We start from the raw sequence: 23,436 nt of genomic DNA, 5'->3' as shown, positions 1-23,436 counted from the left end.
TGCCATGAGAGACCTGGTTACCAAGCACCCTGATTAAGTTGTTCAAAATGGCGGCTTCTTGAGAAGGATTTTGGCCGAAAAATTATACGAAGAGGAAAAAACATGGATGATAGATTGAAGAAGATGAAAGAAAAGTCGAAGCTTCGACGACAACTTCTTGCGCAACAGGTAAAATGTGCTCAACTTTTCCCTGCGAAATTGTGAAATAAGGTCATTTAATCATTGCCAAAAATGGGAAAGCTACTGTCTAAGTTTTAAGTGGCGAGGGATCAAGGAAAGATCAGTTGTGCATGCAATTAATCATTTCATATCCATCCTGGGCTGAAACGCAAATCGAGTGTGCCGAAGTTAGTCAAACTTTGGTGATCACTGGCGTGAAATTTTGTGTCTATATCCTATTAGACGTATTGGTGTGTGTTATTAGTAGTGATATTCGCTGAGTATTTTTACGAGTTGTGCCGTGACGATACATTTCTCATTAGGCGGGAAATGTAAAGCGGATAGAGAAGCGTAACGCACGCAGTCGACTGGTTAAACAGGTCTTTTGCAGTACAAGACGACTAACTGTACAAATAAACATATAATATTGCAGGATATTTGTACTCTACTTTGTGCTGTTGGATAATAAATGCGTTAATCTTTCTTGCGCGATTTTGTTAAAATGTTACACTCCTTACATTTTGGAGCATGCTGGGTTGCCTTTTTTTGAGATGTGGTGACATCCCGGGATAGGCTGGGTTAGGAGGGGTACTTATGCCATATTTTGATGTGTTTGTTTTGGAGGACTGGAAACACTGACTCCATTGAGTCCAAATACTTTAAATTAAAACTATCCTGGGCAGAATTAAATGAGATCCTTTATTTTCACCCAAGTTCAGGACAAGAATGGAAAAAACCTTTTTGATGTTAAACAAACCAAGAAAAATACTGTACATCACTCTTGTGATGTATAAATGACATATGCTATACTGCTGGCCACATCTCTCTTCATTTTAATGAGCAAAATTGCTACCTCTAAACCCAACTTAAACCGTGGAAGCCATTTTGAAGGTTCGTGTGTCATGGGAAGAGAGCAAATTTATAACTTTAAAGAAAGCAGAAGGAGAATAGTCTCACAGATATGTATATCTCATGCCAACTGAAGACCAAGACTAGACATGCTGTAAGACTATAACTAAAACATCACAGCTAGTCACATGGTAACTGGTCAAGTCACATGAAAGTCATCTTGCCAGAAGTCATTTCACCTGGAATGGCAACTTGACTGTAAACCAGCCATGTGACTTGGAAAGATAGGTCACCCAGAAGGGCAACTTTCTTGCCAATTTAAGCTATGAATACTTCTTATGTCTATGGCAACCAAAGTTGTCATAGCATGGAGTGCTGCATCCAGGGGAGTACCATGCATCTTGGTACTCCTTCTTATCTGTGCTGTCAATCATGAAATGTACATTCTGGTGATTTAGCTTGGTGCATCAGGAGGTGATTCCATTGGAGAACTACTGACCAGTAGAGAGGAACAAGAAAGCAAACGGCTCAAGTTCACAGGAGAACAGAAGGATGACACACATCAATCTGGAGGTTATCCAAAAGCCTCAGACATTGCTTTGCCTGGTGTCCCTGCAGGTCCAACCAAGGTTGGTTATTGGAATATTTTACGAATGACCAGGAGCTCTTAAAAAAAGGAAAAAATATTAGTAGCAGGGGGCATTAATTTTTTAAATTATATCTACCAAATCACTCACAATGAATCTCTTGTAGATATTACGTCAAACAGAAACATGCATGGTTTCAATGTCTTCCTCATATAGTACACATTTCCAAAAATGGTCAAGATTAGATTTTGATTTTCCAGGTGTTGATATCAAGAGAAAAGAAAAGAGAAGGTAAAAGCATTGCACAAGAGAATACTGAAGACTCAGAAAACGTAAGTCATGCTTAGATTGTTTGACCCTTTCAGTCCCATATTTCTCATTTCTGACTGCAATACAGTTCCATGTATATTGGACAAGGGAATTTGGTGTTAGAACAATAGAATTCCCTCTTGCTGATAAACTTGTCTTTTCTCCTTACCTGTTTGCAAGATAACATATTGTAATAGTAAGGACAATTTACGAGTTAATCACTTCTGGGAATTGAAGGGTGAACTATAGTCTACAGGAGACATAACTGGTTTCTTTATGAATGTGGAACCATTGCTAATGGAAAAATATTTTTGATGACTAAAAATTTACTTTAGTAAAGAATATTGTTTTGAGAAAAGTAAAAAGGATTGCTTAGCCTTCTGTCAGCCTGTTTCTTTTGAAATGAACAGGCTTTGATTGCAGCTGAAAAAATGCTCCACTTCCTGGTTGTTTGAAGGGCAGATAACTCTATCCCAAGGATAAATCACTATCCAGTGGATAAGTGTTAACAGAATGTACTACACTATCCAACTGATAGAGATTTATCTAGTGGATAGTGTTATCCTCTATTTACACAACTGCAGCTAGTATCTGTCATGGTATGTACATTTAAAAGAGGTTAATCAAGGGACACTTCTTGTGCTCTCCAAAACTGTCCCCTGAATTATAATACAATCACATCACATGATATTACAAGTCTACAAAAGTCAGTTAAAATGTTTCTATGGTGTTCTATGAAAATTACCTTAGGGCTTTTTTTGTTGTGTAGTTGTGCAGTGTGAAGTTGGTAGCTCAATCCTTTTAACCTTCATCTATTTAGAATAAAGACGACTATGAAGGGGAAGATGTTGAGGAAGTTGTGTACAAAGATTCCAGCCACTTCTTGAAGGTACATAATGGATATTACTTTTAGACTCTTAAACAAGAAAAGAAGTGTACTTAGATGCATATCTTCAAGCTCTGTGGACATTAGATTGAACAAAACTGTAGAATACATGTATATGAAAAGGTGTGCAAACTTACAAATTAACTTTTTTTTAACTTGAAAGTAATGTTTTTGAAAATGTTCACTTTGCAGACTTGGTTACATAGAGGTGTTATTAAACTCATAACCTTAAGTGTAAAAAAAACTTAATCTTGAACAAGTGGGACAAGTTGAATTTTTTTACAGTTTGGCTCATTCAAATGACATTGACCCTCTTGACATGGGTAAATTTATTTTGATGTATTTATCAGAAGTTTTTGCCTGATTGTAATAAACTTTTTTTCAAATTTCAGGGAACACAAAGTGCCAACCCTCACAATGATTACTGTCAGCACTTTGTTGACACAGGACAGAGGCCTCATAATTTCATCCGAGATGTGGGTGGGTAGTTTTTTTGAATGAAATGTCTGATTTTGCCTTAGTACGGTGGCAAGACTACTGGTCTAAAACTCACTATTTGGTAACCTTTCTAGAAATAGAGGTTAACTTGTTAGAAAAATGCTGACTGACTCTTACAGTAAAGAAAAAAGGGAAATATTTATTCAAAGTAAACAATGGTACATGCAATTAGATGTTTTAAACATAAATTTCTATGTGAGGTGCATTTATGGCCATCAGAACCAAGGAATAAAAACATTGCAACTTGCAACAGGACTAGGGAACAGATGGTAACAAAAATGGTTAGAGCTTGGAAGATGGCAGGCCCAGTGTTCCAACCCCTTTCTGAAGAGTCACAGACCTTAATTCTTTTTACTCATTTTGAGCAGCGCTGGCTAAACACTTTTCATGACCAAATACAGTTTTTATGTGACTTGTTTGGGGGAGGTTTGTAGATGATGCAGGACTGTAAACATACAGGAATACATGAAAAAGGCGTGGTGTTGTCAAGAACAAATGGTGTTATGTTCTGTGTTTTAGGACTTGCTGATAGGTTTGAAGAATATCCTAAACTCAGGGAACTTATCAGACTTAAGGTAACACTATGAGTGCTATTGGGTTGACTTTTTCCTAAGTATATTCATATGTACCACACTTAATTCTTTTAAAAAGAAAAAAAAATCGTATGAATCAATGGGTGTGGCGATTAAAATGCTTGAATTGCTCTGATTATTTTTTTTTTTCATCTTTCCCTGCTTTTAGTGAAACTTACTGTCAATTTATAAATAAGTTTTGAGAACTTGGTAATAGATCAAGATGACAACTTCAACTTGATAAGTTTGAGTATTCTCATTACCTGTTTGCTGAATAATGTATGGATATTATAGGGAGAAGTTACATGTTAATCACTTCGGGGAGTTAAAGGGTTAAGTTCTACATCATAACTAGGGTTTATAGATTTGGATTTCTGTTGTGGATCAATTTTTTAGGGTGTTGATGTTTTTGTAATTATATCTCATTTAATCATCTTTTAGGATGAGATCATTTCAGAAAGAGCTACTCCCCCAATGTAAGTAATGGTGGTATATCATCATAACAGAGGCATGGTTTATGGTGTGACTTATAGACACAAGGGGAAGTTTTTGTGGTTAGGAATCAAGGTTGCAAGTGGGTGAATTGAAGTCCAACTTTTACCTCCCATGATCTGCTAGTAGTGGGTAATTGGTCTTATTGACTGAGTTGATGACATAAATTGGCCACTTTAAAGAGTTTCAAAGCTGACATTTAATTAGAGTGCTGTGATGAAGGCCTAATGCTCAAAATGTCACTTTTGTTCCTCTTTATTGTGGCCAATTTAGGTTTAATGGTCAACTCAGTTGATAATATCAAATCACCCTTTTATACTCTCGCACTGATGTAGCACCTCAGTTTTCTGTAGAAACTTACCCCCTTTATTCATCTGCTGGTAATTGTTCTCCTTACTGAATCCTTTTCTTGTTAATTATTTGCAAAGAGATGAATCTTTTTTTTCTTGTTTTTTTTTAATTCATGTGCCGTTTTTGATTATATATTTTAAGGTATCTTCAGTGTGACTTGGATATGTTTGATCTTGATGACCTTGAATGTAAGTTTGACGTGCTGTACATTGACCCACCCCTGGAGGAATATCAACGACGTGCTGCTGGTACTACCTTCAACTGGAAACCGTGGACCTGGGATGAGGTTAGTTGTATGCCTACGTTTGTAAAACTTTAAGGGCTCAGTGTTTGAAGCTGAGTGGCCTACAACTGATGCTGATCAGGAAGCTCATTACAACTTCTGTGGTGTAATGTTATGAGGTGTCTGTATTCTACCTTAGATGGCAGTAACCCCCCCCCCCCCCAAATTATTTGGGCATTAGCCCTTGGTCATTTGCTTGGACAAAAGGCTAACTAAAGGCTTAAAATGTCAGCATTAGAAACTCTTTACAATGGCCCATTTACATTATGCAGTTAATAAAACCAAACTCTCTTGTAATAGCTCCCACCTGTAGAGCACTAACAGTCAGCTTAACCCTTTAACTCCCAGATCACATTTGTAATTCTCCTTACTGCCAACCATACAATTCTTATAATGTTAGCTCAGAGAATTGAGTATTGGATCAACTAATTATCCCGGGCCCAAATTGTTATTTTTCTTTATTCTCATTACTTATCTGATTGATATTGTATTGATAGTGTAAGGAGAAATTCTGTCTTGGTTACTCATGGGAGTTAAAGGGTTAAAAACTCTAATGCAGTAGCCAATTTCCATCATCAACTCAAGTAATGAAACCAAATCATCTTGTTATGACTTCCACTGATGCAGCACCACATTTTTAGAAACTTGCCCCCCTCCCTCAGAATTATGTCAAAAAAATAATAGTAAATTTTAATTAGCATTTGTAGTATTCACCTTATTTATTTGTGAAATTCTGTGGTCTTTGATGGTTACATGTAGGTTCATTCTTTTGCTGGCAGTTTTCTTTTTCTGCTTGTTTTGCGTGTTCTACATATATGTTAATTCATCATGCTTGAAGTAGATGTACACATTGTTGGCTGCTTAAAATAATTTTCAAGCAATTTTGAGCTGAACTTAAATCATCAAGTATTTTTGGACAAATAAAACAACTGTACAATACTTTTTCTTGACTGTTAGTTAGAAAAAAATTGAAAATCAAAATTGTCAAATAGCATACTTATTGATAAAACACAGATCAAATTTGGAACTTTTTTGAAAACTAAGAGGTTTAAGAGTTTGCATTAAAAACGCTCACCCAAGGCTCAGCTGCATCTAGAGAGGAACAAAACAGAAAATGAACACTTAGCATTTAACCTTTCATTAAAAAATAAAAGCTTGCATTTGTTGTGAAAAGCAGAAAAGACCATGTTCTTATAGTTACTGGTAAGCCAGTACATGAGTAAGCGACTTTTCATTATTTTTCTGGAAGCAATCAGTGGCTCATCAATTGTTTACAATCTGATATGAAACATGAGCTGTGGGAATTTGTTAGCCATGAAAAGGACCATGAAATAACCCAGGGTTAGTGTGAAATCTGATTTCAGATCTTAAAGCTTTGAAGGAAAATTCAGTAGAATTTTTTTTTCTACTATTTGATGATTGGATGCTCTAAAAAGAATAGATAAAATTATCCCTAAAGGCTTTTGAACATAAAATGAAAGAAACCTGGATTAGAATTTAATCTTGGGGCAGCACTAATTGGCCTTCAAACAACTGATCCCACTACATTAGCTGGACACCAGGTGTGGAATGGAAAATGGTATGTTCTTGTTTCTTTTGTGAAAGGGTTTTAATGGCTACTTCAGTTGATATTCTGGTTGCCTTGTTGCAGATTCTTAAGCTAGAAATAGAAAAAGTAGCTGCTCAGCGCTCATTCCTGTTTCTTTGGTGTGGCTCACACGAAGGACTTAATGAAGGGAGAAAGGTAAAAAATAAAAATATGTAGAAAATGATCAATTGTTGTCTTTTTGCGACAAAACATTTCGTAATAGCATATTAAAAATATGTTGACAACATTTCAACATTTTGCTAATGTCATAATCAAGTCAAAGAGTGAAAGATAAAATGTTTAAATACTAAAAAGACAATAGGTATTTAAGGTTTTTTTTATTGACTTGATTGATGACCAGGTATTTTCATTGTTCTTCCATTGGGGGTTTTCTTTAAACCTGTTCCAACCCCCTTAGTATGTCTTTGTTAACAGTGCCTAAAGAAATGGGGCTTTCGTCGTTGCGAGGACATTTGTTGGATTAAAACAAATAAAACCAATCCTGGAAACACAAAATACCTTGAACCTGATGCCATCTTTCAACACACTAAAGAACACTGTCTGATGGGGATAAAAGGAACTGTGAGAAGAAGTACTGATGGAGACTTCATTCATGCAAATGTGGATATTGATCTTATTATCACTGAAGAGGTAAATTGTCATTAGATTATAAAATAGAGTGGTGAAAATCTTGCAAGCTGTGGGCCTACATGGAAAATATCTTGATGTAGCATAGAGTTGATTCAGTCTGGTTGTCTCGGAATTCTTTTGGGCTGATAAATGTTACATTCACCTATTTGTTAAGCTCTTATTGCTGAATAACAAGGATGAAAAAGTCAAATAGGATTTAACATGAAATGAAAAGTACATTGATTTCTTGCATTTGGACTGTGATATGAAAAGCTGGGATGTTATAATTTCATGTTTTTGTTCACTATTCACTGTTCATTATTAACTGCTCTTACTAATTCTTAGAGAATGGAATGGCATATGTGTTCCACATAAACATATGCAGTAAGATGGAGACTAACATAATTATGATGACACCCCTATCCCCTTTTAAATTTTTCTGGAAGCATATTATTACTATTATTAGTAATAATTTAATTATTTATTAAGTAGTGTAAGTTGAGAGTTCTTGAAGGAAATAATTAATTGTACCATCCATTTCCAGCCTGAACTTGGGAGCACAGAAAAACCAACTGAGATATTTCACATAATGGAGCATTTCTGCCTAGGAAGACGTCGGCTTCACCTGTTTGCTGTTGATGATACCCTAAGACCAGGTAACATTTCAATAATCTTTTTCCAGTACTTGTACTAATGTTTTTTTTCTAAATACAGCTGCAATATTTATCGGATTTAAAGGAAACCACAAGCCTCTACACTGACTACATTGTAGTTTACATCAATTTTATGATTAAGGAACAGAAATTTTTTTGGTTTGTCGTGAGTGTGAGACAAAGAAAAATTTTGAGTCCTCATGAGGAAGTGATTTTCAGACCTTGGGATTCCATGCTCATTGCTCTACCACTGAGCCACAGATAATCTGTGGTGAGCTGGGTTAATACATTACCTTGTGTGTAAAGATATTAACCCTTTCACTCCCAAGATCTCTTTAGTAATTCTCATTACTGTCTGCCCTATGATTCTTATGATGTTACTTCCGAGAATTTAGTTTTAGATCAAGTTATAATGCCCTAATTGATTTTTTTTCCCTATTCTTGTCACTTGTGTGCTTGTTACTGTTATGATATTGTTAGGAGAAATTCTTTCTTAGGCACTCAATGGAGTTAAGAAATATGGTAATTTCTTAGCTTGGTAATGAAATACATAAAATGTTTCTTTATCTTGTGACAGGCATGGGAAAAGGAAAAAATTTGGAGTTTTGATAACTAATTTTCTGTTTCTATTTTGTGTTTGCTAGGCTGGCTATCTGTGGGCCCCAGTCTTTCAAGTTCAAACTTCTCTGCTGATTTGTACAACTCGTATTTCTCCAGTGGACCAGAAGACCTTATTGTGGGCAGCACACAAGAAATTGAGACTCTTAGACCTAAATCTCCCACAGGAAAACACAAGGGAGATGCTGGAGGACGTGGGGGTGGTAATGTGGCCACAAGGGGAGGGCCTGGTGCTCGGGGAAGGGGCATGGTTCGTGGGGGGATGATGAGGGGAGCAGGATTTCAAGGGAGGGGTGGGAGGGGTTTTGTGAGCTTTTCTGTAAGATAGTTAGGATTCATTTAAACAAGTAAAGCATCTGAAAAGTATGTGAAAAATGTTAGCCCTCTCACACAATGTTTCATATGCTTTTCAATTGGTTCTCCAAGCCTAACTCTGAAGACCATTCACTTTAAAGCCTGGATAGCAATTTTTGGCCGATCTCATGCAGAATTTTGAACTCAGGCCTCCCAAGGTGATTCCTCAGTATTGCTCAGCGCATCCTGTACTGCGCTTAAAAATGATGTAATCAGGTGAATAAGCATGTGTGCATTCTGAGAATACAGTATTGGTTTTCAATCAGTGTAATAGGAAAAGAGGAAAGATGGTCTTTAGCTCTTGACCAAGCATGGTGACCTATACTTTTGTCCTCTTCAAATTGGAGAATTTGAAAAAGTCATCAAGGAGAAAAAATATACAGCTAAGTGTGCCTGAAGCCTGTTTCTCGAGGATGCAATTTATCCCCTAGAAAGAATGATGTGAACATTTTGAGTCCCTGTTGTTTAAAATTGCGTGATCTTTCCACAAGTTATGTACCAAGTTGTTCCATATGCTCAAGTTTTTACATTGAAAACATTGCTTCCAGTTACTTCAAAATGTACCTTAACTTGATGAAATGACATGCATCCTTAGTGTTAGTACAGACATAAATGGGGTAAGATTGGCCCATCATGTTTCTTAAACATGCAAGGTGACCTATCTGTTTTATTGTATTTTTTCAAAACAGACCTCATTAGGAAACATTTATTGAAAGTTTGCTAGATAACATCGAGGAATCACTTTGAGAAGTCCCCATACATGAGAAACTAGGGGTAAAAAGATTCTTTACCTAACACTTGATCTTTTCTTTAAAAAAAATGGAAGATGGAAAGGAAAAATGAAATATCAATCACCCTTCTTAGACTAGCTAACCATGGTGAAATTACAAAAGAAACCTGGCCAAGTGATAATGATATTTATACCTTTTCCTTTCATGAAATAAAGCTACAATCACAGCAGCAATGTGTTGTTCAATTCTCATATCTGCAATTATATTCACCAGTTGAAGAAATGGTAATTTTTGTTTCTGTGCCTGAGCTGTCATCCTGATTGTGACAAACTAGTTTGTCACAATTAATTAAAATTTATTTCTATGGTAAGGCCTACAATCAACACAAAACCAAATAAATTGTCAACCCAAAAAAGGGCTTGAGAAACTGCTCTTGAAATAAGATGAACTTGGAAACACTGGCTTTTACAATATTTTACAATATATTCAGATTCAAGTCTTTAGAAAGTGTTTGGACTGAAAGGTGATTCCTCAGTATTGCACTGCACATCTTGTCCTGCGCATAATAATAATGTAATCAGGCTAAGACACAGGTGCACATTCTGAGAACATGGTACTGGTTTTCAATCAACAGGTATGATGGTCTTTCTTACAAGAGCACAGTGACCCATATTTTTTATGGCATAAATTTGCTGTACGAATTATCGGTATCCACTTTAAATTGGGGAGATGAAAAAAATTCTTTGAAGGGAAAAAAAGACAAAGCCACAAGCATGCATGAAGTCTGTTACTTGAGGATGCAAATTATTATGACCATGAATAGAAGGACTCAAGAACGTTTTGAATCAATGTCATTTAACTTTGCATGATTTTCCCGCATATTATATATCAAATTGTTCCATATGCACGAGACTTTCTACCTATCAAGGTATTTCAAAGTGTTATCGGAAACAATACTTCTAGTCCCTTTAAGCCACAGAGATTAGAATAAGGTCTGGCAGGATGAGCCATTTGGCATTACCTGAAGAAAAGAAATAGAGACCCCAGAAGATACAAACATAAGCTGTTTATTATAAACTAACACACCAAACTAACAAGATACCCTTGTTTCATATCAAATAAACACTTTCAGGTTAGCAAAGTTACTTCATTCAGAAGAGATGAACTACATCACCCTGAAAACAAGACAGACTGACATATTAAAAAAACCAAGACACCAACTTTACAATGGCAACATTACACTACAGTCCATTAAACATCCATCAACCCATCTTCAGTCACTGTGCTTTTCCAAATCTTTTAAATGTTTACTCTGAATTTACCTCAAAATTTCCATCATTACAAAAGGTATAAAAAAGCTAACAAATACACAATCTTAACAAAGTTTGAGCCATTAATTAACCAAATGAATTTTTCTCAAAAAGGTTTCATGATCAGTGTACATTTCCACTACTCATAAATGGAGGTGGCCTCTCATGCCTCGACACATCTGAAAATGAAGATAATAAATAATTACCAAATATTGTAACAAAAATAACAAATAAATAACCCTATGGATAAAACTGAAACATGTTGAACATAAAATGAATTTTTATACATGGACAGCTTTTAATTTGATATCTAGTTTGGAGAATAGACATGTTTAGTGTGTTGCTGAGCTTAAGATCCATTATTTTTTCTTAGAATAACAATTAGAATGTAGACACTTGATTGCAAAGGCCTTAACACCTAAAGAGCTTGAACCACAAATTATGAAACTCATAGACTATATGGGCAGTTTATGTATATTTACTGAATCAGTGATTCATTTTAGTCCTTATTTAGAGTGAAAAAATTCTTTTTGAAAGTTCTTTCATTTCCAAAATGCTTAGACAGTTTCTATCATTCACTGAGTGCAAGTGTTGTGGTTATCATAAAATTGTCTTTCTGATATTCATCCAACAAGAATTTGATGCTTCAACATCCCCCTGCCAAGGGGCAGGGGATATTTGAGGGCAGGTGTTTGAACTTTTGAAGATTGGTTTATTAACATTCTGCCCCCCATGGCAAAAACTGCCTTCAAATGCCCCATCTAAGTGCTGGATCTACTGAAAAGAGTTGACACTACCAGTCACCCACTGTAGCAGGCAAGGTTCAAATTCTTCTCATCCTCAGGCACCAATAACAGTCAAGTGCCCATGGGTTGCTGAGGGGGGAGGAAGAGGATGTTGAAATCTTAAATTGATTGGTGCATTAGGCCTCACTGCCCATGATAAAAGTATCAAGGATGTCAACTTTTTCTGCAATCAAGTGTATACACCAAACTTAATGGAGACGGAAGGAAGACAATCAATGTAAACTGCACCGTATAATTCATCACTGTCAGGTTCTGATGTATGGCAAATGAGTGACAATTGATAATTGTGGACGACTAATTATTATTAGTTAACCCTTTAAACCCTACGAATGACCAGCATGTGCATCCTCCTCTTAGTAATACCACTGATGTGCTTCCTCCTCTTAGTAATATCACTGAATCTTTCATTAAGATCATGAGAATAATAAAAAAAAATGTTTGCCAACTTAAGAAGCTTTCAATTGACTGATAAATGAACTCTCCTTGCCAGGAGAGTAAAATACCGATTGATAGGTTCTATATAGAGGAGAGTATGTAGTCTATGGACACTGTTGTTAGGATGTAAAGGATTAAGAACAAAAGTGTTAGTTCTGGTTGTTAAATTGTAGTAGTTAATGTAAATGAGCTGTGTTGTGTTATGCATTGGCCTGAGCAATGAGAGTGGAAAACAGGAGAACACCATGAATGAAAAACAATGATAACTTGAAGTGAACTTTGTGATCAACAATTATGTTAGAACTGATTCAAACTACTTTGCCATAAGACAAGGAAAAAAACTAGAAAAATGATTCCTATTTTGGACATGGTATACATAAGACAAGTTAAAATTTTTTTCCCGGAGACATTAAATAACTTTAGCCTAGAGAGGACATCATCATTCTCTCTGGCTTCTTGAAAATGTAGAGGTTTTGCTTAAAACCAGTCCAATAAAATGGCCTGAGATCAAGAACTTAGTGCCCAATTTTCTATGGGTTCATTCTTTATTCAATCTCCTTATCATTGTTTCTTTTTTCAAGTACTTTACCAGAAAATTACTCATTAGAAAACTGGGGTGAATGAGAGGAAATAAAAACTATACTATAGCATAAGATGAACTCAACAACACAAGGTAGCTCTTAGTCTAACATGGATGTATTCTCTGACCAAGTTGAAAACATGATTGTGGATGGATTCAGGTTAAAATTCAATTATAAATCATTAAGTAATTTCCAATTACAAGGTGATTTCATACACAGGAGTTGAAACAATAAATAGAACACTTTCTGTTGGTGAATAATCAACTCAAATAAGGTTCAAATGTATGACATCCATTTAAAAAAATTCCAACAACATGTGAGTGAAGATTAACTCATGCAAGTCCCATGTCTGGAAAATTATTCTGACAGTGATTCACTGTCCTACAATACACACTAAATGAAATTATGATAAGTCAGAAGGATTTTCTGAAATGAATTTTTGCGAAACTTGATTAAATTATTCTGTTTATCACAACTAAAAACTCAGGAATATTCATAGAATGTAAGTGAAAGTTTCATATTTCAGCAGATCATGTGATTTCAGCCTATTTTTAAATTTATCACTTAGGTAGAAATGTCTTATAAAAAAAAGCACCGGTTTAGACCTTACAACTGACAAATTTGCTATTAAAAACAATTTTCTTAGCTGTAATCAGAATTTGCTCTTCCTGCAGGAACTGGGCTGTCCAACCTGTTTTCCACTCCTCTGCTCTCAGACTTATCAAATCAAAAATCTTACTCACAAAGCCACCTTCAGTCACCTTGAGCAGAGCCTGGGTAATATTGGTTGTTCCCATTAGGTGCTGACACACTAACACCTGGCTGTGGTGGAAGGCGGTAAGGAGGAGGTGCTCCCATGGGTGGTTCTGGTTCTGGTTCATATTCACGCTGACCTGGAGGGGGTTTCCTGAAGAGGAAACATGGAGAGCCTTACAGAGTTGCCAATAAGTTTTAAGTGGAACTGAATACTTAACTTACTAAGGACAGGTTAAGATGTGTGAAATTATTCCATAATCCTGGGCATGTTTACACCTGTAATCTGACTAAACAATGTAGCATACATGATAACAGCCTTAAACTTTACAGACGTTGACCTGCAATTCCAGACCTCTCCTAAAGTAAAGTTAATAATTCTGATGGAGCAAAAAGCAATGGTGTTATTCTGATTCATAATAACCAACAAATTAAAGCTTCACTTACTGCTTGTAAGGTGTGGATGTCTCCTTGGGCTGTGGAACACGATCTGAACTGTCATGTACAGCATCACCATTTTGATGGGACAACTGTCTCAAACGGAAAGTTGCTCTCAGAATGGAGTCATGATGAGACAGCTGTGGTCTGCAAATAAACACATTTTAAAATTATTGTAAAATTTACCCTTAGCCCTGAGTCATTTCTAACACACTTTTAAAGAATGTCTGATCTGGATTGTGAGTGGATGCTGCAATGCATATGTTTCATAGCTTAACACTTTATGATAAGTAAAAACAGACTACCAAGGATGGAGAAACAGAGGAAATGAAAATGTGTCATAATCGTAGCTGAGTCAGTGGTGTAGGCGAGACAGAACATTGTCAGATGAGTAATTTTTCTCATATCTATGGATGGCATTGTCACCAAATGTGACAAATCACAATTCAAGCTGTACATGGTTGTGTTAAATATTGAGTAAGGTATCACTTAAACCAGATGGAAAAAGGAATGAGAGGCAAAGATGGATACAACAGTACTGTAATCTAAAATCATCTGCTTATAAGGTGACATTGCTTGATTATTTTTCATGGTATACTGTTTTATAGCTTTTATTTATAACTTATATTTTAATGTACATTTGATAATGACACAGCAACACCTTAATTGGTCAAAATTACAAACCTTGGAGTTTCAGAATCCCTCTTTGGCCTAAAAGACAATAATGAAAATGAAATGTAGCTAACAAAGTGGAAATTTAAAATTTACCATTTAATAAACATTTGAGTATGAAATTTACTGTATCAGAGCAAAAACTTGGCCTTTCTTGTGAATAGCAAACAATGGGCTGTACCACATGTGGGTGAATGCAAATTTTCCTCTAGGTGAAAAATGAACAACACTTGAGGTATTGTGAATTGTATCGAACTGAAGTTTACAAAATCATCCAAGATAATAGAGCAGTCTTGTACTGAGTACTGAAAGTAAATTCAGGATTGTATTAAATTGGTTTGCTTCACTTTGCTCTGTGATTGGTCCAGTAGACTTCAGCCTCCTTCTCAACAAATCAGGTTCAAAACTAAAACCCCTTGCAACTTGGTCACTAAGAGCCTTTTCCTTAGCTTTAACCAGTTTGCGTGTTTTTACTTTGAGTTCTCATTCACTCCTGGTGGCATTTTTCTCTGTGCTGATTGTCTGTTGTGATCACTTATTTTACCACTGCAGAACATTATTTTAATTATTGTTTCCTGAATAGGACACTGAGTTTTTAACATGAACAAAATATAAAAACTTTTTTTTGGTTATCAGGATGTTCCACATGTGTTTTTTTTTACTTTTTTTTTTTTGGTTGTAAAGGTTACTGAATATTAACCCTTTGGAGATGTAATGGTTTTGGAAATGGATTAAACTACTTGGATACAACAACAAAGGTTTTTTCTCATGAAAAATGATAAGAAAAGACTCTAATACAGTCAAGTAACAGAAAATCATTGTGGCTACCCAGACTTAAGCTCACCTTCCTTCACGAAAGCAAAACATGATGATGGCTAGAATGATTGCTATGATAACAACAACAGCAAGCGGCAAGATCAGTATAAGGAGAAAATCACTTCCAAAGTCCCTGATGGAAGAGTCAAACACAGGTGCCACATATGTTGATTCATCAAATCCTTCTCCGCTGACCTCTGTTGTGGTGGTATTACTGACAACAACAGCTGTGTCATCCTTATCCATCTGTAAGGAAATACAATTGTAGGAGTGTTTTGAAACATTTTCTCACAAGCCAAAAAGAAAATCTCAGTTTTGCACTAGGGAATTTCTCACTTGAAGTTTCTTATCATTTTCAGTGTTCTAGAGCATGTGAATAGAATGGAAATCTTTTACTAAACAATAAATTTTGATAAAAAAAAAGTATCAAACCTCACCAATTTAAATTCACACCAGTCAATTTCAAAGGGTGGGAACTTGCTGTTGGATGAATCCCGTAACCCTGCACAGCCTCTGTGTTCTTGTTTGAGCACTTCATAAGTTGATGCACCCCCAACTGTGATATAGACTCTGCAAATGAGACAGTTTTTTTTTTTTTCTGTGAGTGGATATTCTGATTAAAAATTGAATAGGACACAAAAATTTCATTTTGGTCTCACATCATTTTATTTCTCCATAACAAAAAAATCAGAATTCTTTCCATGTTTATTCTCTAAATCTAACAAACACTATTTTCATTTGGTAGAATAGAACCAGGTTATCTAATTTTTCAATTTATATGATGCTCATAGCTGTGGCATTCAAATTTATTTTTCATTCAGATACAAAGAGTATTCTCCTGTACCTTCAGGCTATTCTCTTGCTCCTTTTTTTATATTCCCAAATGAAGACTCCTAAATATTTTATTTTTGGATGGCCATTTCCTAAAAATCCTACCCCTCTTTCTGTGGTGGAATTGGCACCCTGCCTTTTCTGTCCAGTTTTGACTCCACAGCTGTAACTTTTACTCCACCAGGTTGTGGCTGCCAAATCTGCTTCACCTTTTCCACAAAGTTTACACTTTCCTTTCTCTCCAGGAATTCATCAATACCTCTGTTTTTTACAAGAAACTCTGCCTGGTAACGTGGAATATCTGTAATTTAAATTCATAGATTAGAATGATTAGCCTTTGAGTGTTAAGAAAGGCTCTGTATTTAAATCATTTAGGGTTGCGAGAATTTGTTTCTTGATATGTAGGTTAAGTTTTTTACTCAAAGAGCTTCATTCCTATCTTAGCAGTATGCAGGTAGTTTGTCCCCATAGACCTAGTCAAACTGCCTAGCATGCCACAAATCTCCTATAGCTAAATGGTAGAGCATCCAAACTACTAATCCAAAGGTCATCAGTCTGACATCTATTAGGAGCACTCAGTCCTATTTCTTACTGAGTATGCCTGTGTTACTCACTGAATAACATCTTTCAGCTTCATGGTTGTTGGATTTTAAAGAATTTCTTAGAATAACATGGCACCCCCTTTTCTTTTTATGATAGAAAGTACAATTTTAAGTGACTCTCAATCTCTTCCCAGATCAAGTTTTTCCTTTGAGGTACAACTCCAAAATCAACATGACAAATTCAATACCCCCAAAACAATTAAAACTTGGCAATTTTTATCTAAGAGACTGAAAACAAATCAAGTCAAGAAGTTAAACTTAAATATGTGTTCAATACACAATACTATCTTGATTCTAGTTACCATCTCAAACAACTTGAAGTGAAGATTTGAAAAGTCACAAGTTAAGGTTCCAAGACCATCACTTTCTAATTGTTCTACACTTAGTCATTAGGTAAATTTTAATTTGAAAGTGGCATAAATAGTGCAAACCTTTTGATTTATCAATGTTAATAACAACATCTTGTCTTTTGGTTGTGTAGTCTGTTTTATTCCATGCAGTAACCTTAAGGAAAAGTGGTAAAAAATAAATATCAGTGTTAACATATGAACTACGTAATGATCACCCTTGCAGGTCACCAACAATTATTAGTGCAAATAACAATAATATAGTCCCATAAAGTCCCATAAATTTAATGCTCAGAGCCAAACTCTCCAACTCCACTCCCCAGAATAACTTACACATTTTCAAGACCTCCAGGCAAGAAATTCCTGAGAGAGGGGAGCACATTAACTTATGAGTGGAGAGAGGGGACAGTAAGGGGTGTGTTACAGGGTACGTGTTGGGTGACCAGGGGCTCTTTGGAAAGAGGGGCTTGTTAGAGTAAAAGGTAATCTAACAAACTCAATCTTGACAATAAAAACACCACACATTCTTTTTCACTCTGACTACTGAAATTGTCTTACCTCCAAAACAACTTGAATGGACACATCACGCCCAGGAGTACCATAGATAAATGCTCTGTCTGAAGGCTCACGCTGTTCAAGGCGTAACCAAGTGGGAAGGTCAGGAGATCCTGATTTGGAAGCTATAAACTTTACAGGATCAGCTGGAAGTAAAAGATGATCATCAATCAGTTCATCTAACTATGAGTATTACTTTAATTGAAAGAAGATGTTCAAACAATAAATCAATGTCATTCAGGGTTGACTCCTGAAGAACTGTAGAAACAGAAAAACAGTATCATGTTATGAGAGAGTATTCTCCATGTCTGATTAAAGAATAGTTCAAGTTGTCAAAATTTAGTCAGAAAATTCAGTACAGCAACAGGAGGATTTACTGTTATCCACTGTATAACGAACAACTTGGTAATTTTCTCATTTTTGTTAGGATTCCTTACACAATATCAGTTGTTTTTTTAGTGGACAGGCTTTAGGGTTTCTTTATGAAAAAGCATCATTGTTCTATTCTGTGAACTTGTTTGAAAACTTGATAATTAAATAATTTATGTGCTAGACTTTGAAATGGAAATCCTAGTTTCAGCCAAGACCACAGTGACAAAGTGTTTGGTTGAGTCAACATTTCTCATAGCGCCTCTTTTCTGGTTATACCAGAATAGAAGTCATACAGCAGCAATACTGAGACCAACACTGCCAATTAACAGGATGATACTCTCCATATATAAAAAAAATAATCAGTGTAAAATCAAGTGATTCAACACCATAAGAGAGCTGTCAATTGAAGTGACATCACATAATGGAAAGTGTGAAAAATCTAAGGAAAACCATATCAATAATTTTGTAATTGGACAAAATGGACCATTTCTGTAGAGTGCTCATTGCCCTGTGAAAAAAAACACCAAAGGCAACTGTCCAAGAGTTCCCCTCTCAAGCACAGAGTATTTAAGGGTTTTCACTAGACTGACACTATTCCTTAGTCAACCCAAAACATTGAACCAAAGCTAAATTATAGTTTGAAGGACTGAGCTTGCAAACTCTTTTGTACATAGATGTGAACAAAATTATTAATAATAGAGTCAAGATGGATAATAATTGCATTTTGTAGTAATCAACAAAAAGCTCTACTTTTTATCTCAAGCAACACACAAGTATAGCTTACTAACTAAATACATCACATCGATTTTGTGACAATAATCTTACTTTTCCTCAGACCTGAAAAAAAATATTACCATCATTCTACCATGAAATTGTGAACACTTACAAGGACTTGAACTAAAACCTTGGAAAAGAAGTTCTTTTTGAAGAAATATTCCAACCATAGCATCAACAGTGATATTGACTGCTACACATAATTGCATGCACATCAACAGAACACCTGTAAAAAAGATATTAGATGAGCATGAGTGAATGCAATATCCTTAATGAAGGATATCACTTTGTGAAGGATTATGGATACTGTGAGGTTATATGAGGTGATCTTAAGTCTAAAAATTTTCACGTTTTGCCACAAGACTTTTTTTGGAGAACTTGCTCATGAAAATACAACTTAAAATGAATAACATTTATCCCCTCACATTTCTCATATTAACTGTGCACAAGTATAAGTAAGTATATTTCTGTACGATCCATTCAAAAAAGATTTTGTATTCAAGACAAAATTAATTGTACGAGTGTACATTAACTAGGTCTTACATTTATGTAGATAAAATGTGACCACTATTGACAGTATACTTCGAAAGATCAAAGTTGGGAAAGAACTCTAGGTAAGAAATGAAGATAAAAACGAGAACAAGTTCGAATTTAGAGAAAGTTTTATCAGTAAGAAAGTTATGCTTTATCTTAAATAATAAATTTCGTGTTCTAATGAAGAATTTCACGCTAAACGTATAGCTACAAGAGCAATGTGAATTTTATACTCTGAGGTTTAATGTAAGTTTCTTACCAATCCAACCAGCTTGTTTAAGATTTATCATGTTCCACTGTGAGCGGTTTCTTAAACAATCCAAAAATGTTCAATGAACGCCCTTCCTGCAAGTATTCAACGAAGCAAGTCGAGTGTAGGAGGCATCATTCTGAATGATTTGAATAAGACCACTGTGTGAAATCGCTTACCGTGGCTTCCGTAGTGTCTTTTGACGATACCGTTTGCTCCAGATGGTTTCAATGACCGTAAGTGCCACCAAGAGTGGAAAATATAAACAACAGGTTCTTTACTTAAAGCTCTAAAGAGTTGGAAATATCACTAACACGAAAATCTGCACGCTCCCAGCCCCCTTCAAGCTGTTTTGGAATGCGTTGTGTTGAGAACAACGACGCCTTAAGCGAATAACCGCTGACCAGAATAACAAAGACCCAGGCCTCTCTGTGAGCGTCACTCTGGATATCCCGGATGTACCCCCTCTCTCCTTCCTCTTTCGTAGTGGCTGTGCAACACTCAATCTAATCGAGAAATTGGTCGGGTTTGAAAAAAACTCATCCACACAGCCATCAAACCTAAATCACACCTCCATCCGTTAGAAAAATGCCTCCTAAGTTCGATCCTAATGAGATCAAAATCAGTAAGTAAACCACATGGAATCAAATCCTACAATTTCGACTTGAGTTTCTCTTGGTGTCGTGTTATAAAAGCTTCTTTTTTTGTTAGTCTACCTCAGAGCAACCGGTGGAGAGGTTGGTGCCACATCTGCTCTAGCACCTAAGATCGGTCCTCTTGGTTTGGTGAGAAATACAATATTTTTGTTTTATTTTACCTGGTTCTGATGAATTTTTTTCTCGTTTATTTGTGGTAGTAGTAGACTTGTGAGGACGAATCTTCCTGCAGGTAGCACATGTGTAAAATTCCTGAATTGATTAATAACGTACATCCTTACTTAAACCTGATTAAGCCTCAGGAATGCAAACCAAGGTTCATTAGTCAACAGAACATTTTAATAAAAATAGATAATTATACCTCACATGTAAACATTATACTATTTATTGTAACTGCATCATTTGTTATTCAACTTTCAGTCACCCAAAAAAGTTGGAGATGACATCGCCAAGGCAACAGGGGACTGGAAGGGGTTACGTATCACTGTCCAGTTGACAATCCAGAACAGGCAGGCCAAGGTGTCAGTTGTACCAAGTGCATCATCACTCATCATCAGAGCTCTGAAAGAACCACAAAGGGATCGCAAGAAAGTCAAAAATAGTTAGTAATCTACTTCTGTGTTCTCAGTGGTGTAATGGGTGATTGATACCATCCTTTAGTTTAACCCTTTAAACCCTAAGAGTGATCAGCATCTAAGTTCTCCTCACAATTGTAATGCTAAATCATCTATCAATATCATGAGAATATTAAAAAATGATTGCAAACCCAAGAAGCTTTGATTACTAAATGCTTTCCCCTTGTCAGTATCAAAGGAAGTGTACAGAGAAGAGTGTAGAGGATATGGTTACTGGTGTTAGGGTGTAAAGGGTTATCCATTTATATGAAGAACAGTATTCTCCCATTCATGTGGTAACCAGCATAATTTACTAAAATTGCATGGAATTCTTTAAAATACTGAATTAAATGATGTCACATGATGCACTCTGATTGGTTACAAACTTTCATTTATTATATGTTAAATCCTTAGCCTTAGTCACTCTATGTTGATGAACTAGCATTCAGCTCATTGGTTATAATTGTTCTAAGTGTTCTTCTAACATCTCTGTGGGTTATTACATGTATGCTAGGACATTCAATATAGGGTGCAGTCTATTGCTTAAATTGGTAATTTGGACCACTCAAACAACTAAGACCAACAACAAGTACAGGCTTGTTCTAATTCTGAATTCTGTGGGAATTTGCCAAATTGTTCAAGTTGAGATTGCCTGGAGTAATACACTGACTTTTGTTTCTGCAGTAGGAGTAAGATTGGCAAAACTCGGTGAGATGCTGATTTGGCTCTAACCTGTTTACTCCCATGATCTTGTTAGTACTTCTCCTTACCATCTGCCATACAATTGTTAGGATGTTCATTGGGAGAATTCGGTATCAGATCAACTAATAATCCCCATCATTCTCATCACTTATTTGATTGATTTTCTACTGATTTTGTGAGGAGCAATTCTGTCTTGGTCTTTTATGGAAGTCAGTGTTGATTTCATCTGTAAATACCAAACTATTCTATTGATTAATGATCATTAACAAGAAAAGGGAACCATGTACTCAAACTGAGTGGCTTGAGCATACATGTAACTAAGTAAGTTTTTGTGAGGTTGAAATATGGTTTAATTTCTCCCTGCCTTGATGCAATGCCATACCATTGCAGGCTAAGCATTCCTCGACACTTTTTCAGAATTTGGTCTTGGTCCAAAAACAACTTCAGGATATTAGTGTAAGAATTATGTTTGAGTTTTGCCTGGCTGGAATGCTTGTTCAGCTGAGTTTATCTTAACATTATGTGAAGTTTCCATATTCCTTTATGACAATCTTTTTTTGGTTCTGATAAAGAACTTGGTACTAAAACATTGTGTTCTGATATCCAACTAAATTTTTTTATTGAACAGTCAAACACAATGGTAATTTGACCTTGGATCAAATTATTGAGATTGCCAAAACCATGAGGCCGCGATCAATGGCTCGTTTACTGTCAGGTACTGTCAAGGAGATCCTGGGAACATGTCAATCAGTTGGCTGCACAGTAGATGGACAGCCTCCTCATGATATCATTGACAAGATCAATGACAATGAAATAGAAATTCCGGTAGGTATTAAGCTGCTCTTAATCAATTATATTTTAATTGTTTTTAGCATGAATTTCCATTTCCAGAGCCATATCAGGATGTCAATGCACGTCCTTGTCTCTGTTGACTTGCAGTTTTCTTTCTGGTTGATTCATGTTAATATCCAAAGTCAGTTGCAGCTAATAAATGATGGTCAAATTCTATTTTCAATCAGTTCACAGGTAATTTGTACCAGCAAATATGTACTTGCCTGTAGCTCAGTTAGGATGCCATCAAACTAAAAATTTAGACTTGAATGCAATTCCCAAGGTCTTTAATTGTATTACACGGGCCAAATTGGATGTAAACTTGAACTTGGTCATAGCATACTTGGTCATAGCATACTTGTGTTGATTGAATACAGGTGCAGTTAGGAGCTAATGAAGTAATGTCATTGTCTAAACACCACCCTTATCATCATGAAATTTCAAGGAATATTTCCAAACTAACAGTACATTCTCTTTTCTTTTTTTTTTTTTTTTTAGGAGGAATAAACCTTGGTTCTCAATAAAGAATAAAAAAGAAATAAAATATTCAAACCATCAACCAAGTTGTTGTTTACTGTCCTTATCATTTCATACACTGATGTCTTATCTCTTAAAACCAGGGAGGGCACTAGGTACCAAGGGATCATTTCTGTTCCTCAGGTGCGTTTGGTGAATACATTGTTTTTCTATTCACAGGGTTTGTACCCTTTTTCAGAAACAAATTTCATGGACTCCTTCAGGACTCAGATGGATTTTTCCATGACTCCAAATTTCACCTTGCACCCTTTCATTCCCAATTTTTCAAAATCAACTCTCCTTATGGTTTAGATGAATTTCTTTCCACATAAATTCTTGAAACCTAATTGCTCGAGTTAGGATTTCCAGGAATTCCTAGTCCTCTAGTCTCTATTCATGACTTTCCAGGTTTTCCAAGACTTGAATGAATGAACTTTTTATTCACTAGTAAAAGAAATTTCATGGGTACTAAATTTAGCTG

General features: G+C 35.7%; 3 protein-coding genes across 5 annotated transcripts; 2 read left to right on the top strand and 1 right to left on the bottom strand.

Annotated features, from left to right (window-relative positions):
- The first annotated feature begins 8 nt into the window (after positions 1-8).
- On the top strand, positions 9-8,803 carry LOC131771990 (N6-adenosine-methyltransferase non-catalytic subunit-like). The gene is made up of 12 exons (XM_059087896.2): positions 9-168; positions 1,467-1,637; positions 1,856-1,927; positions 2,725-2,793; positions 3,183-3,270; positions 3,808-3,863; positions 4,302-4,336; positions 4,845-4,989; positions 6,638-6,730; positions 7,010-7,225; positions 7,749-7,860; positions 8,502-8,803. The coding sequence occupies exons 1-12, from the start codon at positions 103-105 to the stop codon at positions 8,801-8,803; spliced, it is 1,425 nt and encodes a 474-aa protein (XP_058943879.1). The 5' UTR covers positions 9-102.
- A 1,803-nt stretch (positions 8,804-10,606) lies between these two features.
- Positions 10,607-20,006, bottom strand: LOC131771956 (epsilon-sarcoglycan-like). Of its 3 annotated transcripts, none has more exons than XM_059087831.2 (12): positions 19,816-20,006; positions 19,646-19,731; positions 18,965-19,078; positions 17,710-17,852; positions 17,236-17,308; positions 16,308-16,503; positions 15,809-15,941; positions 15,400-15,617; positions 14,568-14,594; positions 13,893-14,030; positions 13,432-13,599; positions 10,607-11,049 (listed from the first exon to the last, which is right to left on the bottom strand). In XM_059087831.2, the coding sequence occupies exons 2-11, from the start codon at positions 19,674-19,676 to the stop codon at positions 13,446-13,448; spliced, it is 1,227 nt and encodes a 408-aa protein (XP_058943814.2). In that variant the 5' UTR covers positions 19,677-19,731; positions 19,816-20,006; the 3' UTR covers positions 10,607-11,049; positions 13,432-13,445. The 3 variants fall into 3 exon arrangements, with proteins under 3 accessions (XP_058943814.2, XP_058943813.2, XP_058943811.2); XM_059087830.2 differs by having other exon boundaries at positions 13,436-13,599; XM_059087828.2 differs by having other exon boundaries at positions 13,454-13,599.
- Positions 20,007-20,099: 93 nt separating this feature from the next.
- LOC131771957 (large ribosomal subunit protein uL11) lies at positions 20,100-22,998 on the top strand. Its single transcript, XM_059087832.2, has 5 exons — positions 20,100-20,261; positions 20,348-20,421; positions 20,713-20,893; positions 22,237-22,433; positions 22,938-22,998. The coding sequence occupies exons 1-5, from the start codon at positions 20,225-20,227 to the stop codon at positions 22,944-22,946; spliced, it is 498 nt and encodes a 165-aa protein (XP_058943815.1). The 5' UTR covers positions 20,100-20,224; the 3' UTR covers positions 22,947-22,998.
- The last annotated feature ends 438 nt before the right edge of the window (positions 22,999-23,436 follow it).

This window comes from Pocillopora verrucosa, chromosome 3, assembly GCF_036669915.1.
Source record: "Pocillopora verrucosa isolate sample1 chromosome 3, ASM3666991v2, whole genome shotgun sequence".
Classification (NCBI taxonomy): Eukaryota; Metazoa; Cnidaria; class Anthozoa; order Scleractinia; family Pocilloporidae; genus Pocillopora; species Pocillopora verrucosa.
The sequence above is the reverse complement of the archived record's forward strand: the minus strand, read 5'-3'. Positions and strand labels throughout refer to the sequence as shown.